The sequence below is a fragment of the Rattus norvegicus genome, chromosome 4 (genome assembly GCF_021556685.1).
Source record: "Rattus norvegicus strain SHRSP/BbbUtx chromosome 4, alternate assembly SHRSP_T2T, whole genome shotgun sequence".
Classification (NCBI taxonomy): Eukaryota; Metazoa; Chordata; class Mammalia; order Rodentia; family Muridae; genus Rattus; species Rattus norvegicus.
The window spans coordinates 52,734,503-52,748,854 of NC_141537.1; the positions used below are offsets into that span (position 1 = coordinate 52,734,503).

Genomic DNA, 14,352 nt, shown 5'->3' on the forward strand with positions numbered 1-14,352 from the left:
AGGTAGTGGCAAGCACTCTCAGGTACTTAAGGAGCTTTACATTAAAATATGTCTCAAACACACAAATTTGGGGGCCTCATTAGTTGAATTTCTCACTCAGTGTTTGCAATTGAATTCCACCTTTCAGCAGCAATAACTAAGTAATCTGATTATATAACAGTCTTTGGGTTTAGCTTCCTGGAAAGCTTCTGTGAATGCTGCCTAACTCTGGGATGAATCTCAAAACCCAGGACCCAGGAGATATTGCAACGTCTGCAAGGTAGTAAGTGGCTTCAGCAAAAGAGTTCTTGACATTGGCTGTCAAGGAAGACCCATCAGAGTCCCACCACCAGCTCTCCAACCTCACATGCACGCAACAGAGGGTTCAGTTTGGCAGGAAATGTAAAACCCAAATTAAAACGACAACAATACAAATAAACTACATTTGGTAACATTTTTCCTACTATTCAGGCAAGCATGGACCCATAAACGAGTGAAGACCCCAAGACTAAGATCGACTTTATTTTACTCTGGATGGACAGACAGATGACAACAGTAGAAATTTTGGCAAAGTTTCACTGTATCCATCATAGACAAAGCACTTCATTAATGAATGAAGAGACTAGGTTAATGATAATAAAATTTTAAATCTCAAAATATGATCCACTAGGATAGAGGCAGGACGTGTGTTTAACATAGGCACAGTCATAAAACACAGCTTAAAAAGCAACAGATGAAAGATTTTCAGAGTTGGGACGAGCTCTATAAGGCACCTTAGAAGAGTTTTGGGAGGTCTGACTGTTAAAGACCAGGAAAAAGGGAAATATCCCAGGGAAATTAACAGACCTCATGGAATAAGCCTCTGTGTAAGTGATTCTGTGAGGCAGGATGAGACCGTGATAGAACAAAATTGAGAATATAGCTCAAAATTTAACTTGCTAATAGGATGGAGGTTACTAAGAGCTTTGGAGCAGTATATGGCTAAAACTTAATGTTTAATTTTGAAGTTGTCTGATAGGCCACTAATGGGATCCATCCAGGATGGTCTATACAGACACCGATGTATTTGTAAAGGCTAAGAAAAAGAAAAAAAAAAGGAAAAAAACAAAACAAAACAAAACAAAACAACAACAACAAACAAACAAAAGAGGCAGGATTAGGACAGGTAACTGACATTAAATATGGAGAAATTTGTGTAATATGCAGACAAAATGTTGACAGCGACAGTAACCAGGTCTAAGGGAGAAAATAAAAATGCCAAGTTTGATGCCAAGAGGCCATTAATGGAAGAGACGTGCACACAAACAAAGCATTCCTTTGATTATTAAACATTTATATTATATCAGGAGGATTTCCAGCCACTATAGGAACCACAAGAGTTTGTCCAAACGTTGGATGAAATCGTAGGTTTAGTTTTAGATATAGAAGGTTGACAGTGTTCGTAGAACTTCCCAGATGCGAAATATCTGTAGCCGTGCAGAATAGTTGGGTGGGAATTACCCAGAGGTCACAGTGGCAGCTTTGGAAGTGGAGAAGAACATGAAAGAACAAATTAAAAAAAAAAGAAATCTTTGAAAGAAAAAAACAGGGTTGAGAACTGAGGTAAGAAAACTGCTGCACCACTCTGAGGGATCTGGAGACCCAAAAGGCATCGGCAAAGGGGTGTCTGAGGTAAGTGCGTGAAGGTATGGGTGAGTGAAAACGTGAGAGCCTTGAAGCATAAATGACTGGAGAACAAGGGCAGGTGCAGGCAGAGGACACTGGTGAGAGGATGGATGGAATCCTGGATTTAATTTTACACACAGGTTGAAGGGGTTGGTAGAACATTCTTGATGTCAACAGTTATCAACGAAGGACCTCACAGTTGCCATGATAACAACGCCTCAGACAGTATATTTTTAAAACACGTTTTAAAACGTTTTTAAAATTTAAAAAATCTTTTTAAAAGTTTTTAAGCGTTTAACAATTTACAGTCTGCTTCGTTTCCAGCTATGATTTATGACTTTGCTTTTCTTTATAGACGGGCGCTCTGGAAAACACGATGAAATTCAACCCCAGTCACTTATTTATTAAGTATCCATTTGAGCAAGGATGCTCTCAACTCTGAGTTCCTTTAACACTATGCCAACGCTGTAGATAACCTGAAACCAACCAGGGGTTTGTGTGAAGAAAAAGAAAAAGGGAAGAAAAAACTGCAGAGACAAAGAGATAGAACAATAGTTAAATAGTTTGGAGGCAGGGTACTTGCTCCACGAATCTGAGTTAGGGGAGGGGGTCTGGGAGGAGTCTCTGCGTTGAGTCCGTTATCTCATCTTCCTTCAACAGTGGAAGTTTATTCCATAAAGGCTAAACAAAGATCCTTAGCCTTGCATCATCCTGACAGCAAACCCTCCCGGGGGACACATACGCACGCTACAATAGGAATCATCTGGACACTTAAGCTATGCAGAACCAGGTGGCACTGAAGGAGGAAAAGGCAACTTGCACTCTCATGGATATGGTTCTCTGTCTCTCTCTTTTTCAAGTGGTTTTGCCAGCAAAAAGAAACATAGAGTGCAGCTCACCTAAATCAACAGCGTATTGATATACATTTTCCCTTTGTGCGATTTTTTTTTTTAATCCACCACTAAGAAGTACCTGCTATTTACAATCCGTTACTAGGTGATAGTGGCAAAGCCGTTCTCTGGAGCAACCCTATACATTTCACGGTGTATTTGCAAGTCAAAATACCTGTTGCCGTGCACGTGAGAGGCACAGAATGCAAAGCTGTAATGGAGCAGGGTGGGGTCAATGACAGCACCGTTTTCTGAATGTTCCATCAGTTCTGTAAGGTAGCACAGATGCCTGTGACAGCCTCTCACACCGTAGCGGGCACAGTACTCATCTAACACAAAGACTTGGCCAGGGCTAAACCACCCCTGCAGGAGAGAAGAAAAAGACATATTTTCTCTGCTGAAAGTCTTGCTTTTCTGCGATGCACGTGCAAGCACGGTGTTCAGCAGCCTCAGAGCGGCTGTGGCATTTGCTTTGTTAGTGGCAGCTTCAAATGTTATTTGCAGATGGAATGTATCCTTTTGAGAAGTGACCTGAGGCACTGGCAAACCCTGGGACTCTGTGTGGGCACCTTGCCCCTCTCTACGGCCATTCAAAACTAGTCAAATTTTATTCACGGGTTTTATTTACATTTGTCAGTCAGGAAGAGGGACTCAACTCCCATCTCTTTCTGAGTCAGTTAAGAAAGCAGACGCCAGCACCAGAACTGACCATCCACTGCAAGCCCTTTATAACCTAAACTAAAAGCAAATTTCAGTAAGTCTACCTGGGGCATGCATTTGTGTGCTTCTATCTGGAACACCTTTCTCACCCTGCCCTTCTGTGATCCTAAGAGAGTTAGTATCTGCCATGAGTCGTTTCTTGTCTTTCTTAAGTAAGGTCTTGGCTGTGAGAGTGGGGTTACAGTGGAGACAGCCAGCTTTGGTTAATGCTGGAGGATAGCGTTAGCTACAGCGGTTTTATGAACTATGCTAAACCAATCTAGGTGGATTAGAGTAGAATGATAAAGTGAAGAAGGGGGCCTTAAAGTAAACAGAACGGCTCTGAAGGAAGGAGGGGGCAGAATTACAGGAGAACGTACTCATAAAGGAAAGGGAAGGGGTGTCATCCAACCCTGCTGTGGAAAGAGGAAGGCACTCAACGCAGCAGCCATATTACAGACACAGGGTCTCTATTTTTTAGAGCTGTCACGCATGGTACACATTTTGACTCATTACCAGCTTACATCAGAAATGGAATACAAGAGAGAAAATCATTTAGTGAGTCTGGTTGACAAGCAAGCACATTCTATCTCCAGGCACTGTTCCTAATCACGTCATAGCCCTCTCTCAGTGGACACATGGCAGCATTTTTTCTCAGACTTATCTTCATTTCCTCTTCTCCCTCCTTGCCTCTGTCCCTCCTCCTTTTTTATTTTTTATTTTTTAAGACCCAGTCTCGCTCTACGGCCCTGGCTACCCTGGAACTCTCTGTATAGACCCAGATGCCCTTGAACTAAGAGACCTGCCAAATCTGCTTGCCTCTGCTTCCCGAGAGCTGGGATTAAAAGGTGCTTGCCATCAATTCAGCTCTATTCTCAGACTCATAAACAAATTGAGAAATTGTCAGTGTACGCTCAACAGTTGATTCCTTTCTTCGTTTTCACTAGGTATCTCCAAGGACTTGAGAATACAGTGTCTGAGAACTGACTTCAAAAAGACTATAACTTACTCTTTTTTTTAAAACTTATTCTATGAAATTATTATCCTTAGTATCCACTAGAGTCAAGTAGTGATAGGACATGTCATTTACATATCCATTAGCCTATAACTTTAACCCCCAAACTCTGTAATATCCAGAAAAATATAAATTATTACATTAAGATCTCACTCTATATTCAACGCATAACCAGTAGGAGTGTCCTACCTAAATCATCTCTCTGTTTTTACCCCTTTCTCCCTCTGTTCTTCTACACTTCTGCCTTGCATCCTGTTTAGCATACCCCATCATGTTGTTAGTTTGATATGTGTCTTCCCCCTAGAGCTTGTGTTGTTCTAGGAGTCAAGGAGACAGGTGCAATATAGCAATGCCCAATGAACAGAACATACATTTTAAAATGCCTATGCAGGTCTTGGGGTATGGCAGAGGTTTTAACGTCTTTATTTAAAGCGTTTTCTTTTCACTCAGTATTCTCTTGGGGCACTGATAAAGCAGCTCAACATCTATTCCAGTCTATTCTCCAGTCTATTGAGTGGCACAGCAGTGGTCTTCGAGTGTATAATTTTCAAATTGAGAAGCGATCGATTGGAATTCTTCATCCCTGACCCCAAGTACCGTGATTAAATGAGTCAGGAATAAAGTGATGCTTTACAGCAACTATTTCTCACTTTCTAAAATCTTTTATTCCAACCTAGAGGTGACCAGAGAGACAGAACCCACCAGGCAGGAGTAGGAATCATTCAGTCTGTGATCCAAAGTCTGTCTCTGGAGAATTCTGAAGAGAAAGGCATGGTCAAGCTTGCAAGGACTCGCAGAAATAAACTCATCCATCCCGTGTTTCTGAAAACGGTCTGCATCTGTAAATTCAAAAGGTCACTTAGAGCACATTTACATTTCTGATTTAATAACCAATAATATAGTTTTCAAGGAGCACAAAATTCAGGCTTCCTGATAACAGAAGACATTGTTTATGATGCAAATAACATATGATATTAATATGTATTGCAAAGTCTGAAGCCACAAAATGACAGGAGGAAAATTTCCACAAACAACATAGAATGAATACATTCGAAGAAAATCTTTTAGCTGTGTGTATTTTTTATGTGTGTGAGTACACATGCCAGGATGCACTTAAAGGGTCAAATTTAGGTTGTCAGGCTCGGTTGCAAATGCCTTTATTTCTTGGGAATGGCATGGGCTCTAATTTTTATTCAAAGTTGTTCCTCAGACCCAATAGAAGAACAACCTCATTTCCCAATTTTAAGGAAAGTTGGGCTTTCCTTAAAGTTACAGCATTTGGGAGACAGAGGATGGCGGGTCTCTGTGATGAGGCCAGCCTGATCTACACAGAGTCCGGGCTAGCCCTCGCTGCATTGTAAGATCCTATACAAAAATAAGGGGGGGGGGGAATTGATGCATTTTAAGATGATTTTTGCAAAAAGAAGTAAGCCCAACAGAATCCAGTTCTGTTCATAAAGGAAACAGCCATTGTGGCCAGGAGACTGCTTTCCAAATGGCAAACTAGGACAGAGTTAAGCACGCAAGCTCCAGCTGGATCACTTCCAGTCTGCTTTTTTGTATAGAGCTTTTAATGGGACCAGCTTTAATGCAGGAATGGCATTGAACGCTCTCAAGCTTCAAGTTTAAGAGACAAGAAAAAGGGAGCATCGTGGCTGTGCAGATATGCGGACAATGCATCACATCCCAAATGGTACTTCACTCAAAGGTTCAGATTTACAGCTCTTTACAGACTGCATCATTCAACGTCGGTAGACCCTGCGGGTTTATCAAAAGGCAAGCTTTTACGATTGCTTTCATTAATGGTATGTCTTCAATGTGATTTACTAAATATAGACAGAAAAAGCCCCACACCTCCCAAAAGGAGTGCTGGGGTGTTACTGCATTAGCTCTGACCACATAGCCAGTTATCAGGACTGAAGTGGACTTTTCCACAGTTATAGACATGATGCCCATTGTTCCTTAAAATTCATACATAAATCTCTTTCTGCTCATCACAAGGGAAGAGTGCTAAATGCAAGCTAAGTGTAGTTTCTAAAACCCATGTGGTACAATCCTAAAACTGCAAAGGAAAAGAGACAAAAGTTTATTGATTAAACCCAATTATAGAGTCAGTCTCATAACAAAACTCAATATTGATCTGTGGACATGATGCTAACATAATCAGTCACATTTAGATATTTAGCCCAGATCATATTGATCCATGTCAAGTTCAACTTTCAGCCATATTTGTAGATGGAAGAACTGTATAATTCAAGCTGAAGGGTCTTGAGAATCACATTTAAAAAAAAAAAGACAGAAAGGCTAATGTATATCGCAAGTCTACAAAACATCAAAAACCTGGATGTAGCAATAAAAAATGGAAGATGATGCACTAATGAGGTAAGGTATTCCACAATCATTTTTGGATAAAATGTCATTGTGTTCTTTTGTTTTTAATGATCACCCAAAGGATGAAATATATCCCATAAGTAGTATTGAGAGGATGAACCCTAAACTTTTTTTTTTGATGGAGAAGTAAGACAGTTCAACTTATATTCTGCCTCAGAGTCTTCAGAAGTTGAATCTATCGTGAGGTGAAATAGCATTGAGTGGGTAGGAGGCAGAACGCCGAGGAAGAGAAAACACGAGCATTTTACAGCTGAAGGAATTGATCTATTTTAGCATCTTCATTTCTCCAAGTAAGAATTTGCTCAGTGTCACCTCTGTGAGATGATTATTTTTATAAAATAACTGCTGATTTTTATTCATTACTTCTTTCAGCAGAGGTCATAAGAAGCAGTTAAAAATAACGACCATTAATGGCTCATCTGTGGAGACCAGGATATGAGATACATTTCAGAGGAAAAACCCTCATAATTCTTATTTTATGATAAAGGTTTAAAGAATCATTTTTTAAAACAATAGAAAAATAGTCAAAAATATATGCTTCTGAAAATGACTCTATAGTTAATTTTATACTTAAATAATTTTTGAACTGATAAAACAATATTTCATGAGATACAATATAAGAAGAGGCCCTTAGCTCCTATTAACTCAGGACAAATTAAAAATAAACTCCAAAAAAATTTGGATCTCCCTTATGTGACAAATATTTTTATTTTTTTATTCAAATTTTATTTTTTAAAACTAAAGTTGGTTTAGTTGATTGGCCTTTATTTTAAACAAAGATAACAATGTATATAGGTGCTTATATACATCTTGCAAAGTACAAGGAATGGTATCAACATAAAAGCAAGGGAGTAAGATATAGACGCATGCTAATGAATGCGACATAGCGTCATAGATACATAAAGAAAGTAAAACACTGGGTAAAATGAGAGAATGACATGTCACATGACATAGCTAATGTTTGTGAACAGAGCAGCTAAAATCTACTTATCTAACAAAACCAATTAATACAATGATGTCTTCTTAACTGTGTCTTTCATAAAACCTACACCCTGCAAATCTGTTACTTTATGTCTTTGGTATGTCTCTCTACATTTTATCATTCAAATTATTGTCTCATAAACTGAAACCAGTAATAAGCTATAATACTGTTTAATTTCTTATTTTTATAAGAACATATTTTCATGTAGTTTTCCCTTGGCATAACTCGTCTACATTTCACTCTTAAAAGACAGGTGGGGCATATAAATCAGTTGGAAAATGTGTTTCCAATGACCTAAAGCCTGTTGTTTAAAACTGGGTTAAATTAGGTTACCTTAAATTAATGTTTATTGTAAGGTAACATCATCTGGATATTTTAAAAATAAAAATATATCTGTAGTTATATTCAAATGTTCTCTGATAGGATGCCAGAAAATTTCATTTTAGTTTGTCTTATGAAACAGTGTAAGAAAATTATTAAAACAAGCCAGCAATGTCTTAAATGATACATTGCAATGTGTCATAAATTGTGATGATTAACCTACAGACTAACTACAGATGTGGGACACGGTAATTGAGGGTGCTGGTGGAGTTTCTATGGTAACAGTTGGATATCTATGCTCTAACATCTTTCAGTGGTATTGTCACCAGAAGTGCAAACAGTGGACAGCATAAAATCCAAATTGACCAACGTTATTGTTTGCTAGAAATGTAAGAAGATATAAAAGTTCAAGTGGATTGTGAAAATCCTAATGTTTGATTGGGGTAACTGCTGTGTGGATTGAAGGGGGAAGAATAGGAGGTCACCAGTTTCAGCGGATACAGTTAACACTGACTTGAAAGTTAAGTCATGCAGGAAACACAGGAGCCCATGGACGAGCTGCATGAACTCTCTGCTGTGAGGGAGCGGGTATCATTGGGCGGGTACTGACCCCAACTAGATTTGTATGCCAAAGACCCACGGTCTCCAGAATGGTGTTAAAGTTAGAGTACAGAGCGCACAGTAGAGAAATTACCTTCTGTTTGCACTGGATAGTAATGAGGGGTGCTTTTGCTTCTCCTGGTGTGGTGAGGTATTGTGGCCACACAAGGGGAAGAGCATGAAGACAGAAAGGGGCAACTGAACTGAAGAACTTCAACAACACCCGGAAGTTACTAAGGTATCTGGAACGAGGACTCAGCGGCAAATGGCTACGAGGTGAGGGAGGGATAGTGAGCTGAGAGCATGTCTCCTCTGTAAAACACTACCTAAGATCAGAGGAAACTTTGGAAATATAATTCATTTTTCCATGCTCGAAACTACCATATTCTTAAGGGGTTTGCCTACATAAGCAATTTACCTTACAGAAGCCTGCCTATAAATTTCATTCACTTCATACCCTCGTACAGCTTGGAAGTTTACGGGAAGTTACCGGTGGCCTGCAAGAGTTGGCATTTTCATATCCCTGAATCATACATGTAACCTTCAACAGGCAGAGTATAATATTTTAAGTTTTTACATAATCAAGTCTGGTTACTATGTTATTATCTTATATATGTACTTTCTTTTTTTGATTAAGACTATGGTAACAGTCAAGACAAATGTTATTTAGGAGTTTACTCATATCTCAATTATTGATCAAATAATTAGTTGCCTTTTGTTATATTAGTTAAAATTGACATGTGAGTGTATATGCCTTATATTCTGTAGCAAATGATATGAAATTAGTTTTATACAATAAAAGTTTTGCTTAACACGGAGAGACTGAGAATTATAAGTTAGTAATTTGAACATTGACCCGAAACAGTAGGCTCAAGGTAAATGTAACATGAAAATGTGGAAAGCTAGGTGTTGTTAACACAGCAACTTATTAAGAATGAGGAAAGCAACTTCATAAAGTTAAATGTCAGCTATGATCTCACTGAGGGAATAAAAAATATTAGGCAAAAACTAAATAGATGGTAGGCTTTCTGCCTCATGCTTACAAAAAAATTGTTTTATTTGTAATTACATAATGTATGTGCAAGTGGGTTTCTGCTCCCCAGAGTCTAGAAGAGGGAACAGGTCCCCTGGTTAAAGGTGGTTGTGAGCTTTTTGGCTTGGGTGTTGGAAACCAACTTCAGATCTTCTAACAGAAGAAGAAGATTTCCCCAGTTCACAGTTGGCATTTATATTGGAAGTTAACTAATTTGTTATGTGGCATTAAGATAAAAATATATCTTGTTATATATGTAATCAAGAGAAAATGGAAGGCAAGGCAGTTTTGAGATAGCAAATAAAGGTAGTTTTGAAAATCTGCTCAGTTAACAAAGGCAGCTGACAACATTTAGGACAGGAAATGTATTTGGCAGCACGTGCCACCCGCTCTGCTCCTTCCGACCAGGGATTTCCATAGATCCTCAGATTTAAAGAAAGAGAAAGTTAAGATAGATTTACCTATTGGAGAAAACTATAATATTCTTATTATACAAACAATATGTATCATTTTTGATATCCTAAAGACAAGGTGGTCTTCTATTAGTTAAAATTAATAAAAGTTTTATTTTGACCATCATTAAAAAATTCATTATGCTTAGTTAAAAAAGTATAACAGGCTAAATATAATTGAGTCAAGAGAAGGAAAATAACTGGTCCCTCAATTTAGTTCATCCAGTATGACTGTTTTAAGTATAAGTATGCCTGCCTTTTCATATTATAAATAGGCTCATAACACAGTGGAAATAATACCATAATAATAAGAATCTAGAATGTTTTCACTTCATATATTCTGGCCATTTTTGCATGTTATCACATCATCTTTATGTCTTCATGAATAATAAATATTATATTGTTTCTATCTGTTATGGTAAATAAACTTAAAAAAATAAATGTCAGTGCTAATGAAATTTTTTTTGAATCTGGCTAGAACATTGGAGTGTGACACTGTAAAAAAAATGATGATAATCTCCCAAGTCCTCTCAATACAAAAATTATAATATATTTGAGCAGAAGGAAAGAAAAAAAGGAATGAAAGAAAAAACTTACCTTTACCAACTACAGGTCAGCAAAGAAATAAAAAAAATGAGATAAGATTACATAGATAATGAGTCATCTTATCTTTATGCTATTTATTTTCGTTAGTGACTATAATGGTTGTCCTAAGAGATGACCAGGAAAAGAGAAAGGAACCACATGGAGTCCTGGGAGGCAGCGAATGGAGGCAGAGTGATGGAAGTTGGAATTCTCACTCCAATGAGGGGCAAAGGTAACCATCTTCCCTCTTTGGGTTCCTTTAAAAATACTAATTATTTATTAAAAACAAATTAAAAGAAGAGGTCTGGTCTGATTAAAAATACAACTAGCAGCTTGCCAACTGGAGAAGCATCGTTAATCATGACAACATTCTTTAAGTCAGAACAAGTACACCTAGTTCCACCCTGCCTGATCATCTCGACCTTCACCATAAAACGATGCCAGACAGAAAAATCTGCTGTCAGAAAAGGGTGAACGGCTATCCAGGCAAACTGATTGCTAGAATTTTTAATGGTGAATTCTGCCTCATTTAGCTACAGTCTTAATTCTCCAGGTTAATGGTTTGTAAACACCCTGCACCTCAGCACAAACTCTGCACTCAACACATTGTGAAAAAAGACATCAGATTTCAAGTTAAGGAGGGGGACATTTTTATAAAAATAGTGGTCAAGTCACTGTGGCTCAGTAGGGACACTTTTCATCATTTTAACTCTGTTGCTTTTAACACATGGCAAAAGGTCTGTAGACATTTGATTGTTGGGTTCAAGGAGAGTGGCGTGATCGGGAAGTGGGGTACTTTTCTATCAAAAACCATTAAATGTTCAGGAAAAAATATAAGTCTATAAACATTATCATAATGCTGTAGTACATCAGGCAATATGGAAAAGTAGTTCCGAAGAGATGAACAAGGCAAGACTTAAATCTACCTTAGATTAGTGTCAGGAGACATGACCTAAGTTATGACACAGGGAATACTTGGGATAGGAGCCCAAGTATACTTGGCGGAAAACTGGCTCACCCTGGAGGAAGGCCATGGTGGATGGAGTTGTCAGGAACACCCAGAAAGAGGAGGTGGGCAGGGAGGGAAGACTCAGCTGAGGAATTTCTCTCCTCCTCCCTGTTAGCAGTTTCCACAATCCCTTTCTTTCAGAGGCAGGTCAAAGCCTTTGTCTCCAGTCAGCATCACTGTCTCTAGATTTATTGGTGTGTGTTACAGGCAGTGGTAGAGTTAGAGTGTGGAGGAGTGACTCCCGTTGAGAACCACTGCTACTCAGTATCTGTGACTGCAAAAATTATTTGAAGGGGACTGTGTGTTTGTGTGTGTGTGTGTGTGTGTGTGTGTGTGTGTGTGTGTGTGTATTATTATATGGGAATACAAGAGGTGGTGCCCAGACCTCACACTGATCCTGAAATGCTGGTTTTATCCTGACAGTCAAAATATAAGGACTATTAAGGTAGCCTGTGGTCAAGAAACAGAAAGTTAATCCTTGTAAGCACAGCTTCGTTCTCCCCACCAAACTTAAACCTGGAGGAGGGAAAAAAAATCAAACCCTTTTTCTCTTAGTAAGCTTCAGAATGTTTTTATGCTGAAAACTAATAAAACATAATAACTAAATTGTTCAAGAAAATAATTGATGAGGAAATTTTTAGGGAGCTGGAGGAAGAAAAGACACACGTAGAGGAACAATGTAACAACAAACAGAAGTTGGAAGAAAGCAGAACAAAATCTTTTTTTCTATTTGTCTTGTAAGAAAGTGAAAAGAATTATTCATCAAAACTTTACACTGCAAGATAAAAAGTAGCAGAAGTCTTTCCACGGAGTAAAAAAAAAAATCTCTATACAGGAGAGAAATACAAAGGATATAGCTGACGTGCCCCAAGAGAGAAGAATCTACTGGAAAGACTTATACTACTGGATTACCAGGGTTCTAAAGCACTAGCAAAGTACAGTAAAAATATGGAAGAAAAACCCATTAAAAGAAAAGAAAGGAGAGTTCAGAAATATACAACTATATATATATATATATATATATATATATATATATATATATATAGTCAAGTGATTCTGACAAATGTCCAAGGGTAGCCTTTGCAAATCACCAAATGCCCACATGGTTCCATGATCACTGATGTGCACATCAATTGAGTATAAAAATTGAGTCAAATAGATGCAAAATCTAAGAGGCCAATATAATATCTAGGCACAGAACAAAGATCGAAATAATTTTTAGGTGAGATTTATTATTCATGAGATTAATGTTACTGTCTATTGTCAATTTGAGATCTATAATCACCAGGGAAATGGGCCTCTGGGCATTCCTGTGGAAGTTAACTGAGGTGAGAGGTTCAGCCCACCATGGGTGGTACTGTTCCCTAGGGTTGAATCCTGGATGATAGAAAGAATACAAAGTGAGCTTTGTACCCACTGCTCTCTTCTTCCTGACTGTGTATGGCATGTGGCTGGTTGTTTCCAAATCCTGCTCTCTTAGTTTCCCCACGACATGAAGTATATCTTGAATTGTAAGGCAAAAAACCCCCTTTCTTCCTTAAGTTACTTTTGATTGGGTATTTTCCCATTGTGACAGAAAGGTAACTATGATAAATATAACTATTTAAAGAAATGAGGATCAAGCGCTCTAATTCCAGCATTCAAGATCTTGATGCAGGGGCTGGAGAGATGGCTCAGTGGTTAAGAGCACTGACTGCTCTTCTAGAGGCCCCAAGTTCAATTCCCAGCAACCACATGGTGGCTCACAACCATCTGTAATGGAATCTGATGCCTTCTTCTGGTGTGTCTGAAAGCAGCTACAGTGTACTCATATAAATATAATAAATAAATCTTAAAAAAGATTTTGATGCAGAAAGAATACAGACCATGAGTTCCATTGTGATACATTATCTTAAAAAAACAAAAGCCAAACAGTAGCAAGAAGACAACAGATTTTACCTAAATTGAGGTATATTTCTTTTGAAAGGAACTATTAAGATTTATGTAGAACAAGTCACAGATGAGAAAATATTACTCAATGTCATATTTTAAGTCCAGAGTATATAAAGATATCTCAAAACCCAATAATAAGAAAATAATCCAAACAAATTATTTTAGAGGTCAACTAAAAAAGAAGATAAACGAACAGTAAATGACCAAAAGAAGAATAACAACAAAAAAGAAGCCACAGGTTAATAATGAAAATCTCAGTGGCAGGGCTGGGTTACCTAAAAGTGTTTCTCAAGAGTCCCATAAAGCCCCCAAATACTACAGATATTAACTATGCCTGAAGGTTTCTTTGCAAAACTAGATGGCAAGAGTATTACTGAAGATACCACATGCTTTGTTTACAGGAGATACAGAATTCTAGCTAGAGAGAAGGTGGACATCTCTAGATGCCCTTTCCTTCAGAATGCCAGGGCAGGGAGGCAGGAGTGGGTAGATGAGTGGGGGAACAGCCTCATAGAAGCGGGGGAGGGGAGATGGGATAGGGAGTTTCTGGAGGGGAAACCGGAAAAGGGAATAATAACATTTGAAATGTAAATTAATAAAATATCTGATAAAAAGAAAGAAAGAAAGAAAGGGAGGAAGAAAGAAGGAAAGAAAGTAGATGCTTTCTTCTTGCTAACTGACTCTCATAATGTCCAAAGATACTATGCAGACTGCTTGGGGTTGGGGTAGGAGGGAGTATTTCCAGTAAGAGTCTTTACTCAGTTGTGGCCCCTGTATGCTCTAGCACTGACTGGCCATT

At 38.2% G+C, this 14,352-nt stretch overlaps 1 protein-coding gene across 14 annotated transcripts in view; it reads right to left on the reverse strand.

Moving 5' to 3' along the window:
* Cadps2 (calcium dependent secretion activator 2) overlaps nucleotides 1-14,352 on the reverse strand; it is a 535,166-nt gene that overhangs the window by 145,664 nt on the left and 375,150 nt on the right. For all 14 annotated transcript variants that reach the window (XR_015685524.1, XR_015685523.1, XR_015685522.1 and 11 more), the window contains 2 exon segments: nucleotides 4,951-5,087; nucleotides 2,710-2,897 (listed from right to left, as the gene is read on the reverse strand). Coding sequence is in view for 10 of the 14 variants with exons in the window: in XM_087657185.1 (XP_087513311.1) it covers nucleotides 2,710-2,897; nucleotides 4,951-5,087 (325 nt within the window). In the remaining 4 variants the exon portion in view is untranslated.